This window comes from Sceloporus undulatus, chromosome 3 (genome assembly GCF_019175285.1).
Source record: "Sceloporus undulatus isolate JIND9_A2432 ecotype Alabama chromosome 3, SceUnd_v1.1, whole genome shotgun sequence".
Lineage (NCBI taxonomy): Eukaryota > Metazoa > Chordata > Lepidosauria > Squamata > Phrynosomatidae > Sceloporus > Sceloporus undulatus.
In genome coordinates this window covers 3,271,917-3,293,610 of record NC_056524.1, presented here as the reverse complement: position 1 = coordinate 3,293,610, position 21,694 = coordinate 3,271,917, and the positions used below count along the sequence as shown (strand labels likewise).

General features: G+C 41.7%; 1 protein-coding gene across 1 annotated transcript in view; it reads right to left on the bottom strand.

The window, feature by feature from the left end:
* The window catches only part of SLCO2B1 (solute carrier organic anion transporter family member 2B1), a 57,426-nt gene that overhangs the window by 21,282 nt on the left and 14,450 nt on the right, over positions 1-21,694 (bottom strand). Inside the window, exons 3-4 of the mRNA XM_042456869.1 lie at positions 3,030-3,141; positions 1,147-1,311 (exon numbers count right to left, since the gene is read on the bottom strand). Coding sequence (XP_042312803.1) covers positions 1,147-1,311; positions 3,030-3,141 — 277 coding nt within the window. The remainder of the gene's footprint in view (positions 1-1,146; positions 1,312-3,029; positions 3,142-21,694) is intronic.

The following is a 21,694-nucleotide window of genomic DNA, read 5'->3' as shown; positions in this document are numbered from 1 at the left end:
AAATAAAGGTTAATAATAATAATAACAACTTTCACTTGCTCATCCTCTAATATGACCTATGCCAACCTCTGTCAACAATGCCCTTTAGCACTCTACATTGGCCAGTCTCTGCACCATTATTATTATTATTATTATTATTATTATTATTATTATTATTAACCTTTATTTATGAAGCACTGTAAATTTACACAGCGCTGTACATACAACCTTTTTAATTAGACGATTCCCTGCCCTCGGGCTTACAATCTAAAAAGACATGACACAAAAGGAGAAGGGAGTGGTGGAGGGAAAAGGTAAGAGGTCCAGCAGTTCCTCTCTACCTCCAAGGCCTGGACCAAGGCAGATGGACTGGAGGGAGGGCTAGGCTTCATAATGGATGGTTAATCTTCATCCAGGGAAAATACATACTCTCAAGTAGGATAATACATATACAGTACATAGCAATACAGGAAGAGGTTCGATAAACACCAGAGGATAAATGGACATAAATCAGACATTAGGAATGTGAATACACAAAACCGCAGTTGCAGACAGGAAAGCACTCCTTAAATAAATAAATAAATAAATAACCACAAAGGAAGATTAGAAGGAGAAACAGCTGAATAATATTTGCAAATTCCAGCCCATTGACAGTGTGCTGAACAGAGATAAAGGTTTCCTGGCACAGTACACATATTATAATACTAGTTAACACCCAAGCTTCACCAGGACGCTCTTGGCCAGTTCACCACATCTCCTTTCTGGATCCCAGCCAGCATCACACTGTAATCCAAGAACTCCCTCCTCCATTCACATGGTTATCTACTCACTTTGGCTTTAGGCAACATCCTTCCTCCTGCCTTTCTTTCCAAACAGCCATTTTCAAAAATGAAATTGTCACCTCATCACTATACCCACATTTTTTGCACCTCTACTGATATTCACACATACAACCTGCTCATTCATAACTATAAAGGCACTTTACTCCATGCATCTGATAAGCAGACCAAGGCTACCAAAGCTTATGCTACCAGCTTCTTTGAGTTAGTCCCAAGGTACTACAAGATCCATTTGTATATCCAGATTAACCCAGCTATGTCTTTGAATTGATGATGATGATGGTGGTAAGTTGTACAGTCTAGGAAGAGGGATAAGGAAGCCACATACCTATGATCATGTTGGCCACAGATGCTGACAGGGTGAACTGCCGCTCCAGGAATTTGGCCAGGAAGGTTGCTAAGCCAGCAATCATGCCAGAGAGGTTGATCAGAGCAAAGATGACAGTGACGAAGATGGGATTCTTGATATTTCTTATCAGAACCACAGGGAACACTGCAACAGAGACAGAGGAAAGAGGAGCAAATACTACTTGTGTTTTCACATAATAATAACTTGTACTGCACATTAAAGGTTGGCCATATCCTGTAAACAAGGATGCAAACATGGTGTTGCAAAGGAGTAGAATCCACACTATACAGAGGTAAATATACTCCACTCCCACTGTTCCAGGGACAATCCCAATTAATCCTTTGTTGCCCCACTTAAATGTTCCGGTTTCTCTTTCCTTCTCCCACTTTCACCCTTTGTTCTTAGCTGACTTCAATTGCTGTAACCTGAGTTCAAAGCGCAAAAGTAGTTGGAGAGAAAAGAGAGGATTTTTTTAAAGTCCCAGGCCATTTTAGGCCAAGGAGGGGCTTTTTTCCAACAGAAGGTAACAGGAAAGTTGCTTCCTTTTTTTAAAAAAAGGCTTCGTCTGGGCTTAAATTGGCCTGGGTCCCCACAATGTTGTGGAAATGCCCCCATAGTCCCTAGAGGGCATGGGAAGCATTCTGGGGCATTCCTCCCCCTGATTTCTTTACCCCTAGGTGGCAAAAAATGGCCCAGGGCACTGGATGTAGCCCACAGTTGGACATGTTTAAACAGAGGCTGGATGGTCATCTGTTGGGTATGCTTTGATTGAGAGTTCCTGCATGGCAGAATGAGGTTGGACTGGATGGCCCTTGGCCTTGGGGTCTCTTCCAATTCTATGATTCAAGCATAGGATGTGGGCCCTGGCATTGGAACCATTATCTCAAACCAGGCCCTTGGCCTCTTAATCTCATTTGAGTGACTGTCATCTCTTTTGAGGCCACCTTTCAGGCCGAGACACACTGCTGTAGGAAGAAAATTGGACAGCCGCTAGCTTCATCTCCTGTGGAACACATTGTATACTATGCCATTTTTGCTGTTTTAGAGCAATCCTGTTATACGAAATGTATCCCTCTGGTTGATTAGCATTTCCTTGGCCTTCTAGAAATGCAGTGGTAGATTGGAAGTATATTGGTAGCTGACAGAAATAAAGCTGACTGAGCTGGAAACAAGAACAGAGTGTTTGGATAATCCAGAGGCGAAGGGGTGTTACTACACAGAACAGCAAACGCTCTACATTATTTTGATTGATGACAGGCCTCTAAATCAAGCTTTAGGATGCTGGAGCAGTCCCAACTGGACCTGAAAGCTACCATGTGTAGTACAAGTTGTGGAGAAAGTTATAGGCTCCCCCTCACCCCCACCCTCTGGCTTTTTATCTTGTCAGGTAAATTTCAGCAGCACTAGCCATTCCCATCCTTTGTTTCTCCAAGGGGAAAGGGACAGCAAATGTCTTAGGCAACAGGCTACTTGAGGACACAATGTAAATCTTGAAAGGGGTTTCCCCCTTAATTTCAGCATCATGGAGAAATAAAAAACATAATTTAAATGTAGATTCAGTCAAAGATTTGTTGCTAGTAAGGTATAATTTTAAGCATTTGTCATGCTCAGAATTCTCTAAATATATTGCAAGACAGCAAGGCATTTTAATGAAGATAAGTCAGAAAAATGTGATTGAGTACATAATAAAAGGCAGTATAAGTAATACAGTTGTAAATAAACTGTATGAAATGAATTTATATTATTGGTTGTAGCTTTTACTTTGTAACATCCTACATTTTTGGGGAATGTCCTACGTTTGTGGTGCCTTGCCATGCTTTGTGGTTATGACATCTGGTCACCCTGAATACACACAGACTTACTTTTGATGAACTGGCACAGAGTGTAATCTTCTAGATCTTTAGGTTTGTTTTTCAGCTGATCCTTTATGTCTGCCTTATTCATTTCTACAATGCTCTTGCGTGGAGCCTCCTCCTAGAATCAAGCAAGGCATAAGAATACATCAGTATTTCCAGGATGCCTCTTGAATCTGTCCTCAAAAGACAAGAATCCTCCAGCAAGGACAACAGTCCGGGAAGCCAGGATCTGATCTCTCACCATGGAACTCCACATGGTCACTTAGTTCTCATCCCCTCCCAGACCATTTATTTCATCTTGTTTTCTTCAATCAGAATCATGGTTTGGTGACCTGTTCTCTTTGGCTAAACCTCCTTTATCATAAACTCTCCAAGCCTATATAGGCCAGGCAACCCCACAGGCCTAGAATTTTGATGTTCTATATGGCTTGACTGGTAGCAGACACTGGGGAGAGCCTTCTTCCCATAAGAGGTTCCATATGCCCCTTCTTTGCTGTCTCTTCATTGTCAGGCAGTGGTCTTCTTGAGTAAACAAGCCTTCAGCCTTGGCTGACCAGGGTGAGTTATGTGCAATTGGATGTACTGGTTTTTTTTAAAGCCCCTCCTAACTCACGGATCTGAGATCCATGCCCTTGAATATCCACAGAGGGGCGGCATCTGCTATTTCTAATGGCGCGCACGCCTGGTACACATGCCCAGGGGTGTGCCCCATTCAAGCCTATGACACTTGAATATGCATAAACCTCAGTTTTTGCGGAGGGGTCTGGAACAGATCTCCGCAAAAATGGAGGGCCAATTGTATTTCTACGTTTTGATTGCTTGACTGTAATGTTTTAAAAGTTGTGTTTTAATTAAATGGCTGCTTTAATGCTTTTCAAACTTTTGTACTTCATAAAGCTGCTACTAGGCAGCAGCAATAGTGACACTGGTGGAGGATCTTTCAGAGAAAACGGCAGTGGCATCATAGCTAATGCTTGTTAGTACTGTGCAGAAGGAGGCATGGTAAACAACTTTTGAATGTCTTTTATCATGAAAACCCTATGATGAGAAATCAAAAATGAAATAAGAGATAGTGCCAGAAGGTGACACTCCCAGGTTGGATGGCACTCAATGAGCTACTGGGGAAGAGCAGAGGACAAGAACAAGTAGCGCTGTGGCCAAAGTTGCAACTGGACTCAAGCTGAAAAGACATTCAGCTGTTCATGTGCTCAGAGGTGAAAGGAAAGTCTGAAGCTGCACAACGCATATTATAGGAACATGGAATGTGAAGACACAGTAAAAGAAGAAATGGAATGTACCGTGTTTCCCCAAAAATAAGACACTGTCTTATATTTATTTTTCCTCAAGAAGACACACTATGACTTATTTTCAGGGGATGTCTTATTTTTGTTAAGTATGGTACAACAATCTATGTTTACTCAAATATAATTAAATTGTCTTCTTCCAGAACATTGTCATAACTCTCCAAACTCGGAATTCCATCTTGAATTTCTTGCGATTCCATTTCCTTTAGAACCATTGGCCCCAATCTTTCCACTCCCTTCCTGATCCCTTCTGTTCCATGCTGGGCCTATCACTATGTCTTATGGCTTATATTGCACAAATGCTTAGAAATCTGGCTATGGCTTATTTTATGGGTATGTCTTATATTGGGGAAAGCAGGGTATAAACATTGCAATACTTGGGGTTTGTGATCTAAAATGGACTGGGACATTTGGAACCAGATAATTATTCAAGGTTTTACTCAGGAAATGAAAAGATAAAAAGAAATGGTGTAGCATTTATAGTGGAAAGAGATGTGGCCAAAATCTGATCTGATACTATCAATATGACTTAAGGAAAAACCCTTCGATATACTGTATACACTCATGTATAGGTCTGCAAATTTAACTCTTATTTTAAAAAAAGGAACCATCCCCTGGTGAGTATAATCTGTTTTGGAAGCACTGACCCTGTACATGTGAAAGGGATCTGGGAGTCCAAGTAGACCACAAGTTGAACATGAGTCAACAGTGCGATGTGGCAGCTAACAAGGTCAATGTGATTTTAGGCTGCATCAATAGAAGTATAGTGTCTAGATCAGGGGTAGGCAACCTTTTTGAGCCAGGGGCCGGGTTGCTGTCCTTCAGACAACTGGGGGGCCGAAGCCAATAAATAAATAAATAAATATTTTTTGGGGAAAATTTAAATAAATAAATAAACCAGGACAAATGTAGGACAACATTTTCAAATGGTGGACACTTTTTTTTAAAAAAGTGGAGGACACGCAAAAAAATTTTGCTGATTTTTTAAAAATTGTTAATATAAATGCATGTTTCTGAGGCATATATAGACAATTGCCCCCCTTGCCCCTGCGTGCAAGAGGCCAAAGGCCCTGGCGGCAATCGGCGGCAAGACCGGGCTGGGGCTGGTCCCAAGGCCTTGCCGGGGCGCATCCAGCCCGTGGGCCGCAGGTTGCCTACCCCTGGTCTAGATCAAGGGAAGTAATAGTGCCACTCTATTCTGCTTTGGTCAGGCCCCACCTGGAATATTGTGTCCAGTTCTGGGCACCACAATTCAAAAAGGACATTGAGAAACTGGAGTGTGTCCAAAGGAGGGTGACTAAAATGGTGAAGGGTCTGGAAACCATGCCCTATGAGGAACGACTTAGTCAGCTGGCGATGTTTAGCCTGGAGAACATAAGGTTAAGAGGTGATATGATAGCCCTGTTTAAGTATTTGAAGGGATGTCATACTGAGGAGGGAGCTGACTTATTTTCTGCTGCTCCAGAGAACAGGACCCGGAGCAATGGATGCAAACTGCAGGAAAAGAGATTCCACCTCAACATTAGGAGGAACTTCCTGACAGTAAGGGCTGTTCGACAGTGGAACATACTCCCTCGGAGTGTAGTGGAGTCTCCTTCCTTGGAGGTCTTTAAACAGAGGCTGGATGGCCATCTGTTGGGGATGCTTTGATTTGGATTTCCTGCATGGCAGAATGGGGTTGGACTGGATGGCCCTTGCAGTCTCTTCCAACTCTATGATTTTATGATTCTAACAACAAACAGAGGGAGAAAAAGAAGAAACTGAATGATTCTGTGCTTGAGTCCAAGAGGAAATTGATCACACACCAGAAGAGGACTTGTTAATCACAGGAGATCAGATTGCAAAAGCAGGAAAATAAGGACTTAATCACATGTAAGGAATTTCTCTTAATTTCGAATGAAAAGAAAGTGGGGCCAGAATGCATTCATGTAAATTTACTAGTTCAGCAAATTTACGTGAATGCGAATTGCGTTCGAACTGGCTCCTCATTGCCTGAAAATAGCATGCCATTGCCTGAATTTGCATGTGGTAGTCCAGTGATGGTGAACCTTTTACAGACCAAGTGCTCAAACTGCAACCCAGACCCCACTTATTTATTGCAAAGTGCCACATCCCTCTGGCTTTCTAGTAAGAAACTCTGGCAAACTCTGTGCTAGGGCAACAGCATGTGTGCCCACAGAGAGGGCTCTGAGTGCCACCTCTGGCACACGTGCCATAGGTTCGCCATCACTGTGGTAGTCTATCACGCAATAACATGAAACCCCATGATTGCGCTCGGACTGACTTCCCATTGCCCGAATTTGTGTGTAGTAGGTTATCATGCAATAATGTTAAACCTCATGATTGCGTTCAGATTGCCATTGGATTATACTTCCAATTTCCCTTGTTTGATAAACTCCAAAGCATAATCAAAGACTGTAAGAAAACTTGGCCTAGGATCTAGAAATGAAGCAGGAGAGTGGCTGACTGAATTTTGCAAAACCAACAGCTTGTTTATCACAAACACATCAAGCAACCCAAGAAGCTTCTGTATATATGGATATCACCTGATGGCCAATATAGAAATCAAACAGACTACATAAATCTGAACCAGAAGGTAGAGAAGGTAGATTTTCTCTGAAAAAAACAAGAACCAAGAACATATTGTGACACAGACTATGAGCCACATTGTCAGGGAGGAATACAAAAAAAGACACTCTCTGAAGTCAAAAAGAAAGAAAAGATTCAGTAGATGACATATGAAATTCTTCAAGCAGTTAAGGACAGACAAGAAGCAAAAGTAAAAGATGATAGAAGTAGGACCCAAAATCTTGAATGCAACTGTTCAGTTATTTCTGCACAAAGACAAAGAGAACTACCATGATAATCAATGAAGAAAAAGAAGATAACAACAAAAGGGGATGAAGAAGAGGCCTCTTCTACAAGATCTGAGAAATCAAAGAAAATTTAAACCAGCAGTGGGAATGCTCTATGACCAGCAGGAGAACACATTACATGACCAAGTTAAAACATAAAAATAATAGAAGCAATACACGGAAGAACAGTATAAAAAAGGTGAAAGGATTCATTCAAGGAAGAACCACTTGAATATGAACCTACAATTTTAGAATGTGAAATGGAAGCTGCGCTCAGAAAAATAAAATGACCAGGAACAGATGGCATACCGATAGAGTTCTTCCAAGCTACTGAGACAGGATCTTCTCTAGTTCTAACTAAAATCTGTCAGTGAATACGGAAAGCAAAACAATGGCCCACAGATTGGAAATACTCAATAAACATTCCAGTCCCCCAAAAGGAGGACGGCAGGGGTTTCCGTAATTACCAGACCATTGCATTAATCTTGCTTGCAAGTAAAGTGATGCTCAAAATTTTACAACAGACTTTTACCATATATGGAGCAAGAAATGCCAGACGTCTAAGCTGGGTTCAGGAAAGGAAGGGGCACTAGGGATCATATTGCATACTGGATAATAGAGAGCATCAAATAATTTCAGGAGAAAATCAGCCTGTGCTTTATAGATAATAGTAAAGCCTTTGGTTGTGTAGATCTTTTTTTAAAAAACCTCATAAGGATTGCTCTTAAAGAACATCTTTTTGCCCTTATGTGGAGTCTGTACTCAGGATGCTCAGGTTATTGTCAGAACAGAATATGAAAAAACCTGAATGGTTTCCAATGGGGAATGCAGTCAGGCAGGGCTGCATTTTATCAGCCTATCTGATCAACTTTTATGCTGAATGTATTGTATCTAAAGGAGGATTAAACTCAGAGGAAGGAGGCATGAAAATTGGAGGGAGCAACATCAAAATTTAACATATGCAGCTTACACCATACACTACTAGCAGAAAATAGCAAAGATTTGGAATGATTACTGAAGAAAGTCAAGGAAGAATGTGCAAAGGCAGGTCCACAGCTGAACATTAAGAAGAAACAAAAACAACGACCACAGATGACTTACATAGCTTTAAAGCAGACGACGAAGGCCTGAAACATTTCAAGACTTCCCATACTTTGGCTCAGTTATTAATCAGAAGGGAGACTGCAGCCAAGAAATCAGGAGAAGAGTAGGACACGAAGGCACTAAACAACATCCTGAAGTGAAAATGATATATCATTAAATACTAAAGTTAGGCCTGTCCACACCATAGTATTCCCAATTTTTATGTATTGTTGTGATATGAAAGTTGAACAGTGTGAAGAAAGCTGATGGGAAGAAAATCAGCTTACTTGAAATGTGGTGTTGGAAAAGAGTTCTGTGAATACTGTGGACTGCTAAAAAGACAAATAAATGGATCTGAACTTTCCCTAGAAGTCAAGGTGACTAAGCTGAGAGGGTCATACTTTGGCCATATAATGAGCAGACATGACTTACTGTATATAGTCATGTATAAGTCTAGAAATTTAGGTCAAAGAATTGACCAAAAATAACCTGATTTATGTAGTCTGTTTGATTTCTATATTGGCCATCAGGTGATATCCATATATACAGAAGCTTCTTGGGTTGCTTGATGTGTTTGTGATAAACAAGCTGTTGGTTTTGCAAAATTCAGTCAGCCACTCTCCTGCTTCATTTCTAGATCCTAGGCCAAATTTTCTTACAGTCTTTGATTATGCTTTGGAGTTTATCAGACAAGGGACATTGGAAGTATAATCCAATGGCAATCTGAACGCATGGGTCAGTGTAAATATTGTATCTTTACTCTTATTTAAAAGACGGAACCATCTCCTGGTGAAAAGCAAGAGTACAATATGTGAAGTACCGACCCCCTCTACTCTCTCATTCATCCAGTCACAAGAGTAAGCACAAAGAGGTATGTCTGCTGGAATTTGGTACGTTCTTTGACATTGGGCCTGAAAAGACATGTCAAAATGAAGATGATTAGGGACCATATATACTCATCTATAAGTCAGCCTCATGTATAAGTCGAGGGCAAGTTTTGGGGCCAAAATTATGGATTTTGTTTCATCTTTTAGATCCTTTGCTATATGCCCCTAAGTTTTACCCTCAACTTATCCACAGGTCATAGCAAAATCCATAATTTTGGCCCCAAAACTTGCCCTCAACTTATACATGAGGCCGGCTTATAGTTGAGTATATATGGTACTAGAAAATGCAATAAATAATGCACGGTAAGGTAGAAGGCAGCAGGAAAACTGCATTACAGGTGGGTGGACTCAGTGACGGAAGCCATGCATGCTGCCCTGACCTGAGTGGGGCTGTTAACAGCAGGGTGACTTGGAGGTCTCTTGTTCAAGGGGTCACCATAAGTTGAAGTCAACTTGGCGGCAGTTAACAACAATAACTCCATTTTAGATATTCCATTTTAATATATATTGCTTTGAATCTCATTTGGGAGAATAATGGAATATAAATCAAATAAATAATAATGCCTAAACTAAACATGGGTTTTGGCTTGCTGTTGTGAGTTGGCTGGTTCCACTGGCTGCCTATCAGTTTCTGGGCAAGGTACAAGGTGTTGGTTCTAACCTTTAAAGCCCTACATGGCTTGGGTCCTGACTACTTGTGGGAGCGCCTCCTTCCATACAATCCTCCCTGCACACTTCGGTCTTCTGGGAAGAATCTGCTACAACCTAAGAAGACCAGACTTTCAGCCGTGACTCAGAGGTCCTTCTCATCCGCCACTCCCAGGCTCTGGAATGACCTGCCGGACGAGATCCGCCATGTTACCATCTTGGAAGCCTTTTAAAAGGCTATTAAGACGGACCTCTTCTGGCAGGCCTTTCCAGACTAGGTTAGATCCATTAGACTTGCCTCCCCCCTCTAATGATTCCTCTATTGTTCTGATATCAAAATTGATTGATACCATCCCCCATCCCCCCTCATTTCTTGTGCTAATCTGCCCAAAATTTTAGTGTATTCCTATTGGACAGTTTTAAATTTGGATGTTTAATCTCTTTTTATGGGTTGATCACTGCTTTTATGATTGGGAGGAGGATTGGGGTTTTGGGGTTTTTAAACTGTAATCTTTAATTGTCTGATGTTTTAATTATAGTGTTGGACTCCGTTTTGATTCCTTTGTGAAAAAGCGGAATACAAATAAATATCATTATCATTATTATTATTATTATTTTAAAATAATTTTATCCTTGAATGTTGCACTGTTTTCTCTTTCTGGCTGTGCCAAGCCTACTCACAAGTTTTCACTGATATTTTCAGAGGTGCCAAATGGAAATTGGGAGAGGGGGGCATTGCCCATAAAACTGCACACGCACACACACACTGTTGTCCTCATTTGTCCTCGGTGCTACCCACAAATCTGTATCTGTTTAGTCAGATCATTTTGTGACATCATCCCATTCACTTTGGGCTCCTGACTTTAAGGATGGAATCACCCAAGTGACTAATCCCAAAACCCAAAATGCAAAGGCAGCATTTCATTTGGCTTCAGTGCCAGGAGTCGTGACAACAAATGCATGCATGGTGCTCCCTGTTTGTGCATTCATCTCCTTCTTGGATTTATTACAAGCCAGTAAGGATTTCTAACAATCTCATAATGTCATGCCATAGAGAAGAGCCAGCAGCTTTTAGAGAAGCCATAACCACAACATCAGATCCTAATGATAAAAACCTCCTGAGTAAGTGTATTTTCTGCCAGTTTTATCACTGCTTCCCCCATAAGGACTTTGAGACTGGTATTCTGGTATTGAGAATTTGTTGTTCAGGATCCCTAAATCTTTAATTTCTTTACTTAAAAAAATCTTTTTCATTATTTTATTAAAATTATAATACATTATGTAATGCACATCATTTATTGCTTAGTCCAAGGACTATTGCAAACAAAACATCCAAACTTTCACACAATTGCAAGATCATAGTTAAAATTAACTAAATAAAATACATGCCTATGCTTAAGATAAATACCTTGTATTATAAAACAAGAGAGTACTAATTAACCATTGGTGTTGTAACAAAAAACATTATATACCCTCATATCTTCAAGTTTCTATGACAGTTATGATGGTCTTCAAGAACTTTTCTCATTGTCTCGTAGCCTTCATTACAAATGCAGCAGCCCTTTGGATCTCATATTGATTGCTGATTGTAGCAAGAAATTAGGTTTCTGTAGTTTTTTGTGGGTTTTTTTGGGCTATATGGCCATGTTCTGGAAGAGTTTATTCCTGATGCTTCACCAGCATCTGTGGCTGGCATCTTCAGAGAACGCTGGCAGGGAAGGGAGTGGGCTAAATATACTGTTGGTTAAGGGGAAGCAATTTGCATGTTTATACAGTCGTCCCTCCAAGTCCACGGACTTGAAATGCGTGCACTTGGAAATCCGTAGGGGGCGACCGCTATCAGTCTGAATGGGGTGCGCACCCACAGCATGTGCCCCTCATGCACGCACCCCATTCAAGCCGATGGGCTTGAATATGCACAAAATTTCAAACTTGCGGGGAGGGGGGGTAATCTGGAATGGATCCCCGCGAATTCAAAAGGACAACTCTCTTCCATTCCATCATTCTCTGAAGATGCCAGCCACAGATGCAGGCGAAATGTCAAGAATAAACTCTTCTACAACATGGCCACAGAGCCCGAAAAACCCACAAAAAACTACAGAGAATCCAAAGTTTGGCAGTAAGTTTTAAGTTTTTTGATGCCAAACATTTCCTTGGGGTAGTGTTCTCTGTTCCTCCAGGCAGATCTTAGGAAGCCTTTCTTCCATTAAATTATGTATCCTGCACCAAAAGTTTGCCATCCTAACATATATTAGCCCAGCAATCTTGTCCATACCCAATTCAGCTCTAGTTAAATAAGATGGAGTAGATTTAGAAACTCCTAAAATTATGTCCAGAAATCTAGTTAGAATATTTTCATGTTGTGAAAGATCTGCAAAGCCCCAAATGTCAGCTCCAAAACTTAGTAGTGGTATCACTTTTGCTGTAAAGAAATTTATACATGGGCTACAAATCTACTGACCTTGGGGCTTTGGAGGTGCAACATACACAGCTGTATTATCTTCCCCTTCCCGCCTTCCCATGTTGGATTTGTTTTCACTGAGGAAACTCTAACCAGTTCCAACAACTATTAATGCAAGTGCCAGCTGTTCCATTGCTAACTGCAATAGCTGAATGAGATTCGTGGATTCAAAGTGTCAGAACTTAATATTATTCAGGTTGAAATATATTTTACTCCAACTTGAAAGATAAGGAAATTGTTCTCTTGTTTGTCTTTGGAATATTTTTGACTTTAGTCTGATGGTGCTTTCCAGAAAGGGATACAAGCAACCGAGTCTAATGCCTTTGGATGAGGATATTGTGTCTGTTGGGGAAAAATTAAGGCCTGGCATTACAAGTCATAATCTAAAAGCTTCCTTCAACCTCATCTAACCCCAACCCCCCTCTATCATACAGCTGTACAAAACACTTCCCTGTAAATTCTCTTAAAAATTAACTCTATTTAATTATCTATTTTAATTAATGTTAATCATATCTTCTGCTAGTCATTTATCCAGAATCTCACCAGATCTGAGATTGGTTTAAATCTGCTATTGCTCTCACGCATGAAACTGAGTTTCCATATAGCCTCAAATACATTTTCTTTTATTTCTCCTTTCTTTAACATTACTTCGTATGTTACCTTTTCAGAAAAAGCGTGTATTTATTTCATAGAATCATAGAATCATAGAATCGTAGAGTTGGAAGAGACCACAAGGGCCCTGATCCAGTCCAACCCCATTCTGCCATGCAGGAAATCCAAATCAAAGCATCCCTGACAGATGGCCATCCAGCCTCTGTTTAAAGACCTCCAAGGAAGGAGATTCTATCACCCTCCGAGGAAGGAGTGCATTCCACAGTCAAACAGCCCTAACTGTCAGGAAGTTCCTCCTAATGTTCAGGTGGAATCTCTTTTCCTGCAGCTTGCATCCATTGTTCCGGGTCCTGTTCTCTGGAGCAGCAGAAAACAAGCTTGCTCCCTCTTCAACATGACATCCTTTCAAATATTCAAACAGGGCTATCATATCGCCTCTTAACCTTCTTTTCTCCAGGCTAAACATCCCCAGCTCCCTAAGTCTGTCCTCATAGGGCATGGTTTCCAGACCCTTCACCATTTTTGACGCCCTCCTTTGGACACGCTCCAGTTTCTCAATGTCCTTTATTTATTTATTTATGCTGCTTTTCTCCCCCAAAGGGACCCAAGTGGGCTCACAAGACAAAAGCACTTTAAAAACATTAAAAAAACCCCACAAACACACACACGTAAAATTACCAAGCTAAACAGTATAAAAATAATGGTTTTGGTGGGTTTTTTCGGCTATGTGGCCATGTCCTAGAAGAGTTTATTCTTGATGTTTTGCCAACATCTGTGGCTGGCATCTTCAGTGAATGCTGAAGATGCCAGCCACAACTGCTGGCAAAACTTCAACAATAAACTCTTCTAGAACATGGCCACATAGCCCGAAAAACCCACCAAAAACTATGGGTGCCGGCCATGAAAGCCTTTGACTTCACTGTGTAAAATTAAGGTTAAAAACATACAAAAGTTAAAACGCATAATCTAAAACACCCGCCCCATATAAAAGCCACTCTTTCAAGATTTTGAAAAGTCTGCCTGCATAAAAACATTTTTACCTGTTGGCGAAAGGAGAGCAGGGAGGGGGCCAGTCTCGCCTCCCATGGAAAGGCATTCCAGAGAATGGGAGCAGCCATGAGAAGACTCTCTCTCATGTCCTTACCAAGCGAGCCTGGCATCTTGGTCGGATTAAGAGAAAGCCTTCCCCAGAAGGTTGTGAATTCAATCCCAGCCCGGGCTTTAGGGTCGCCTCAGCCTTTCATCTTTCTGTAGGTCACTAAAATGAGTCCCCAGCTTGTGGGGGGCAATTGGCTTACACATTGTAAACCGCTTAGGGAGTGCTTAAGTGCACTGATAAGCAGTGTAGAAATGTACTTGCTATTGTTATAAGATCTTAAGGCTCTAGTAGGTTCGTATGGGGAGATACAGGGGCTTGACAAGCCACCCTTTTAGCACTGGATCAGGGCTGCAGCCCTCATCCCTCCTTTCTGTGGCACAAAAAGGAGCTGCAAAAAGCAGCTCCTTTTTGCACCCTGGAAAGGGCGCCATAGCTGCCAGCGTGTGCCTTCTCTGCACTCCTTTGGTGCTGCATCATCTAGGATTTGTAATCTGTTGAACCAGTAGAGCTCTCTGGTTGAGAATTCTAAATCCTCCTCCTAAACTGCAAATCCCATAGGAAGGAACCTTGACAGTTAAAAGTGAATAGCATAGTAACTATGTAGCATGAATGGGCCCTCAGATGTCAAAATGACTAAGACCAGCTCTGATTCAAGTCTGGGAAGCACTTGATGTTCTGAACAAAAGTGTAAATTTTCATTTCTCTCCTCTTGCAGCAATGCAACCATCCCCTAGGCTAACCTGGAATGCGTATTCAGAGTTCAAGTATTAGTGCTGCAGTTTCAGTATGTCCATATGGAAGTTGTGGACCTAAGCCAGGATTATTGTTGTTGTGTGCCTTCAAGTCATTTCTGACTTTTAGTGACCCTAAGGCAAACCTATCAAGGTTTATCAAAACTACCAAGGGTTTTTTTGGCCAGTCTTGCTCTGAAAGGGGTTGCTTTTGCTCTTGCTCAGAGGGGCCTACTTCTCTGAGGCTTAGAGAATGTGACTTGCCCAAAGTCAGCCAGTGGATTTTCATGGCTGAGCAAGGGTTCGAACTCTGGTGTCCCAGTGTTGTAGACCAACACTCAAACCACTACACCAGGATAGCCACACCAAAATATCTTGTGAGCTGCTGTATTTTCTAGTGTGTTTCTTCCCAAACTTGCTGAAGAAAGGACTAGGCGAGTACTGTCCTCCTCTCACTCTCTTTCAATGTCCGTTACAGAACTTGCAGATTTTGAAAAGGTCTCCACTGCTGATTCCTGGCAGGAACATCACAAGATCATCATCTGTTACATCTCTCCTGTCTCTCTGAACAAGTCCAGCTACTGGATCCTCTGTGAAGGTTTCATTACAACTGACGTTTTCCCCTGAGACTGCCCAGGGGGAAATCAATGTGTTGTTCTGTGAGGAAGCAACACATAAAATCAAACAGATGCAGCAAAGTCAGCATTTCACTTCAAGGAAGAAAAGCTCCATTTCAATATCCTCACCGGAGAAGAGGAGGTGAATGTCTGCTTTGTCCTTCTGGCGACATTCAGACAGTCTGGCCCTGAAACCTCATAGCACTTGCAAGGTCTATTCTGACTCGGGTTATGAGGAGTACATTTCTCTCATTATGGACCCTTCTCACAATATAGCTCCTTGGATTTTGCCAGTCCTTGTCACTGCCTGAGCATTTACTCAATCCATTCTTTTTGAAAGCTATTTGCCTCAGTTTCTTCGATCTGTGTTAGGGCTCTTCTAATGGACATTTCTCCCTAAATTTGGCCCTTGGTTTGCTAAGATGGGCCTATGATATGTAGAACAAATTTTCTTCTCCATCCATTTAGGTTGTTCCCCTTAAAGATACATTGCTATAGTGCCAGAGTGCCTTTTCACTGATGTAGTGATGCTTTATAGCACTATAATGCTGAGGAGAGTTGGTGGAATCAAAAGAGAAAAGAGGAGAGAAGGAGCCCTTTTTGTCCTAATTTATCTTAGAAATAAAAAGAAGCCTATGTCTCTTGTATGAAATGGAATGAAATGTTGCAGATGGTGTTGAGAATCATGAGGAAATGGCTCAGGATAACCGTAGTGTCATTTGGATATTCAACCTTCTCAAAGTACAGCAACAAGTGCCACAGCCTTCCAGAACATTTTGCCCTGTCTGGAGAAACCCAATGCATTACATGACAATGTCCAGACTTCAGTAAAGGGGTCAAAAAGGCTGCATTCTATCTCCCATCTATTCAACTTGTATGCAGAAAAGATCATACGCAGAGCAGGTCTAGACACAGAGGAAGGAGGAGTGAAGATCGGAGGAAGGAATATCAACAATCTCAGATATGTAGATGACACTATATTACTAGCAGAAAACATCAAAGATGTGAAAGAATTACTAAAGAAAGTCAAAGAGGAAAGTGCCAAGGCAGGCTTGTTGATGAAGAAAGAAAACAAAAATACAGTGTGCCTGCATCATATGCAGACGCATCATACATGGTTTTCAGCTTATGCTGGAAGAGGCAATTGTGCACAAGCTATGCCACGCGCATTAGCCCAATTGTTTTCAATGGGGTTCCAGCACATGCAGTATTTCCCTTACGTGGGGGGAATCCCAACATAAGGGAAGGACACACTGAATGACCATGGAAGAGCTACAGGAATTCAACATAGACAAAGAAGAAATTGGAATAGTTTTTCAATCATTGATCAGAACAGAGATGTCATGGCCAGCCAAGAGCAGATCTCAGAGGATGAGGAGCAGGATGGGGTTCCTCCAGTGCAAGAGGTAATTGAGGCTACACCAGGTGTTAATCCTGCTCTGCCAGAGCCCAGCCCTGATCTCCCAGCCCCAGAGGAGGAGGCTCAGCCAGGTCCTAGTGCTGGTGGGATTCCTCTGGTGGTACACCAGCCTAGTGGTGACTCTGGGGAGGAACCAGGATTGGAGGTTCCCTCCTTCAGGCAGCGCAGGGCTGAAAGTGCTGGCAGACGCAGATCCCAGAGAATTGCTGCGAGGCAATTAGCTAACCAGCCTCACCTGGTACAGGGGAAGGGCGTCCCCTATTTAGGAAGCAGAGAGACGCCAACTCAGTGTCAGAGTTTATTGCCTGATCCTTTGGTGTGATTGCTGCTGGCACTGGCTTTGTGTATCCTGACTCCTTGTTGCTGTGACTTTGGAACGGGCTGGACTCTTGTTACTTTCTGGCTGTCTTGACCCTGGACTGGACTGACTACGGTGATCTCTGTGTTTCTGACGTTGGCTTTTGGCTTGTTCTCTCTCTCACTACTGGCAAGGTTTGTGGACTGTTTCAACTGCTTGCTTTGATAATTACCATCCTTATCAGTGGTGTTTGTGTGTGCTGGCCGCAGTCCAGGACAAGAGGTTGCAGTCAAGAAATTAGGGGGAGACTAGGATTGAGAAAGAACAGGACAAGATCTTAAAATGCAAAGATATTAAACTGAATACCAAAGTTAGGATAATCCAGGCCATCATATTTCCTATCATCATGTGTTTTTCAAACTGTTTTAACTTAGTATTTTTAATATAATTTTTTATTTAATTAAAAAAAGAGAACTTTCCTCATGAAATAGGTTTTAGCTATACTTTTGTTTTAATCTATTGTAGCCTGCTTTGGGTCCTGTATCAAGAAAAAGACAGGAAATCAATCAATCAATCAATCAATCAATCAATCAATGTGAAGTAATTAAGCAAGCAAACTCCAGGGATCCCCAACTAGAGTTTGAAATGTTTACTTTCTTGATTAATAATTCCCAAAGTCTTCCAGCCAACATAGATTCTTGGGAACCCCCACCCACACCCCAAATCTTCTTGTCTCCACCTTCATTAACTTCTAAAAGCACATAATTGCTTTGCCAGTCACAGAATCCTAGAGTTGGAAGAGACCCCAAGGGCCATCCAGTCCAACCCCCTGCCATACAGGAACTCTCAATCCAGGCATCCCCGACAGATGGCCATCCAGCCTCTGTTTAAAGACCTCCAAGGAAGGAGACACCACTGTTCTCCGAGGGAGCGTCTTCCACCATTGAACAGGTCTTACTGTCAGGAAGTTTCTCCTAATGTTGAAGTGGAATTTCTTTTCCAGTAGTTTGCATCCCTTGTTCCAGGCCCTGTTCTCTGGAGCAGCAGAAAGCAAGCTTGCTGCCTCCTCAACATGACATCCCTTCAAATATTTAAACAGGGCTATCATATCACCTCTTACACATCTCTTCTCCAGGCTAAATATCACCAGTTCCATAAGTCGTTTCTCATAAGGCACGGTTTCCAGACCCTTCACCATTTTAGTTGCCCTCCTTTGGACTTACTCCAGTTTTTCAATATCCTTTTTTAACTGTGGTGCCCAGAACTAGCCACATTATTCCAGGTGAGGCCAAAACCAAGTAGAGGGGCACTATTACTTCCCTTGATCTAGATGCTATACTTCTATTAATGAAGCCTACAATTGCATTGGCCTTTTTAGCTGCCGCATCGCAAGGGTGGTTGCACATTTCTGTCAACAGACACAATGCCATATTTATTGGAAATGTGTCTGGCGTGTCCCCAAGGCTCTTCGTGGGCCTCCTCCACCAGAGCAGGCTGCAGAGTCCCTTTGGCCAAAGTTTCTACTGAAAAATGCAGGAGAGGCAAAGAGGCAGGAAGAAAGCAATTTCTCAGCCTGGGGAGCAGCCTGGGACATCAAAATGATCACTGCTGCTTTTTCAAAGCACACTAAGAGATTGCTAACAATCAGGCACGACCAGGGGCTCGGCTTTATGTCTCACTGGTAAAAAAGCAATTCCATTCAAGCAGTGCTGCTTCACGCTTCTTGTGGCAAGCCGCCAGCAATTGTTCTGCAAAGCTGGAGAGAACAAGTGCTTTCCTTGTCAGGATGAACAAGAACATGTCTGATCTGATCGTTCAAGAAAACGGCTCGCATAGAAAAAGGATGCAGTTCAGAAAACTGATGAGTGCCCTTATCTAAATGTGCAACATCATCACCACCACCATCATCATCCATAGATTAATTTTGCTCCTCTGTGAAACAGTCAAATAGATTACTTCAAAAGATAATGGGTCCTTCTTATTTGAGGCTGTTAAGCAGAAGTCTCCTTCCCCCACAGACATGGTTCATCACCTCTTTAACCAGCTTCAAAATTGAGTTAAAGACAATACTGTTTAGGGAAATATCCCCAGACATTACATGATTGTTATGCAATGTTATTTTAATGTTTTGTCTACTATATTTTATTTTTTGAATGCTAATATGTATTAATATGCACTGTCTTCTATAATTGATTTCTTTTTCTACCTGAGGCTGTCCTGGTTTGGTCTTGGCAAGCAGGTTATCATCAATAATATCTGGCTACATGTCTAATTTAGTCAGTTCTTCTTGATCTCATCAGTTTCAGGTCAGCAACTGCATATCTGGTCTCCCCTACTGTCAGACCCGCCATGGATCTGACGTAAGAATTCATTTACTATTGCATGGGACCTGTTTCCCTGGAACACCTGGTCAAAGCCCTTACTGAAATCCAGACATGCTACATCCACAACTGATGTCCTTTGTTCTGGTTACTGCAGCCAGAACTTACTCCATCTGATATTTCCAAAGGAGCACTGAGCTAGTATCCTAGCTTTTGCTCTATTTCCAACAAATAAAGAAGGGAAGGGCCTCAAGTAGAGATACAACAGCCAAAAAAGACTGTTTGCTAATAGTGGAGGGTGCTGCCAGTGGAGAGAACTCTTGCACTTTGTTTGTAGCCAATGATATTGGCACATTTAATGATGGAAAGTTCTTACTGAAGAAGGTCTATTATGAAATGGTCATATTGGTCCTGGGGGTGGTTGGCTGCCAGTGACTAAAAGACCCTCTGTGCAAGGCATCAGACGTTCGTTGCCCATTATTACTAGGCTGTTTTAGGTTTGCCAGCTACTACAAGATGTGTTTTTCCAGCAGCTAGTCTATTTTGCCTACAACTTAAATTTGTCTGTTCTCAGAGGACACAGATTAGACCTTGTATGTCTACAAATGGTTATGTTGTTATTGTGTGCCTTCAAGTCATTCCGACTTATGGCAGCCTAAGGCAAGCCCTATCCCAGGGTTTACTTGGTAAGTTTCTTCAGAGGGTTAATTGCCGAACTCTGAAGTTAGGAAAGTGTGACTTGCCAAAGGTCACACACTTGAGTTTACATGGCGGCGATGGTAAGTTGTTATAGACTTTAATTATTCTGCACTGACTTTCTTTATCATGTTACATTCTGAGCTAATGTTCCTTCAATCTTTATTTTTCTGTAATTTTAAAAAAATATTACTTTTGGTAATGCTCCATGCCTGTTTTCATTTTGGATGTAAGTTGTGGTATTCCATTTAGTTCTACATGTTTGTATTACATCTGTTGCCTATGTATTTCATTGCAAAAATATTTCATTTATGTGTCTTGTTATAAATCTTGTTTTCATTAACAAATGTTACTATATTCTTTAATATCTTTGGTCTTTTACTTATGTATTTCTGGTGGTTATTTTTGGACTTTGCTGTAGTTCACTACTATTCCACATACAAACGGCACAAAGACTGATTGGGTGATGGGACCTCTGTGTATGTTTTGTGTATGTACTCTGTGTGTGTACTCTGTGTGTGCGTGTGTGTGTGGTTTGGTAGCTGGTATCAGTTTATACAAGGCAAAGAGTATACAAGACAGATCTCACCTTTCCTGGGGCAAGTCACTTCTGACAGCACCTTTCACTTCTCACACCTGTCCTTTCTCTGTCACCAGTCCTTCCTCCAAGGAGAATACACAAAAAACAGAGAAACTGGAGAGAAGCCAATGAAATCCACAAGAGAAAAAGGAGATTTCAGGATGATAAAAAGAGAGCATTCTATTAGCTAATAAAGGACTCTGTTTTCATCCTCCTGAGATGGTCCTATTTCTCCTATTCCTCCAAGAAGATCAGAGAACATCCCTGGCTCCTCCACCCTCTTTTGTCTCCTCCATAACCCAGTGAGGTAGGGAGGTTTGAGACAGTGATGGTCCCAACATCACCCAGAGTATTAGCTGATAAAATACCAGCCTTTCAGTATCCTAAGAGATGTCTCCTTTCCTCTTCTTCCAAGATGTTTAGACTGCATTCCTGGTTCCCCCTCCTCCTTATTGTGTCTGCTACAACTGTGGGAAGTAAGCTAGGCTGAAACAATGTTTGTCCCAACAAATCCCAGAATATTTTATGGGACAATAGCTGGAATACAGTATAGAGAAACAGAATGGTTCCCAGTTAGCAAAGGAGTCAGGCAAGGATGCATGCTATCATTGTACTAGTTTGACTTGTATGCAGAAAATATCATATGAACAGCAGGCCTAGATTCAAGAGGAGGAGGGAAAATAGGAGAAAGAAACATCAGCGACATCATACTACTAGCAGAAAACATCACAGTCCTGGTACAATTGTTAAGGAAGGTCAGGGAAGAAATTGCAAGGCTTACTGCTGAATATAAGGAAAGCAAAAATAATGACGATGGAAGATCTACATAATTCATCCTTGATAATGAAAAAATCAAAATAGTTAAATATTTTCTGTACTTTGGTTCAGGCATTGAACAGAATGGAGACTGAGTGCAGAGGATACTATGGATGCCAAAAAGACAAACAAATCGGTCCTTGAACAGATTAAGCCTAGAATCATGGGTGGGATACAGACCACCCCTTTCCCCGATAGATCGGGGCCTGAGCTGCCACAGCAGCAGCCCCGGAGGCCCCGATC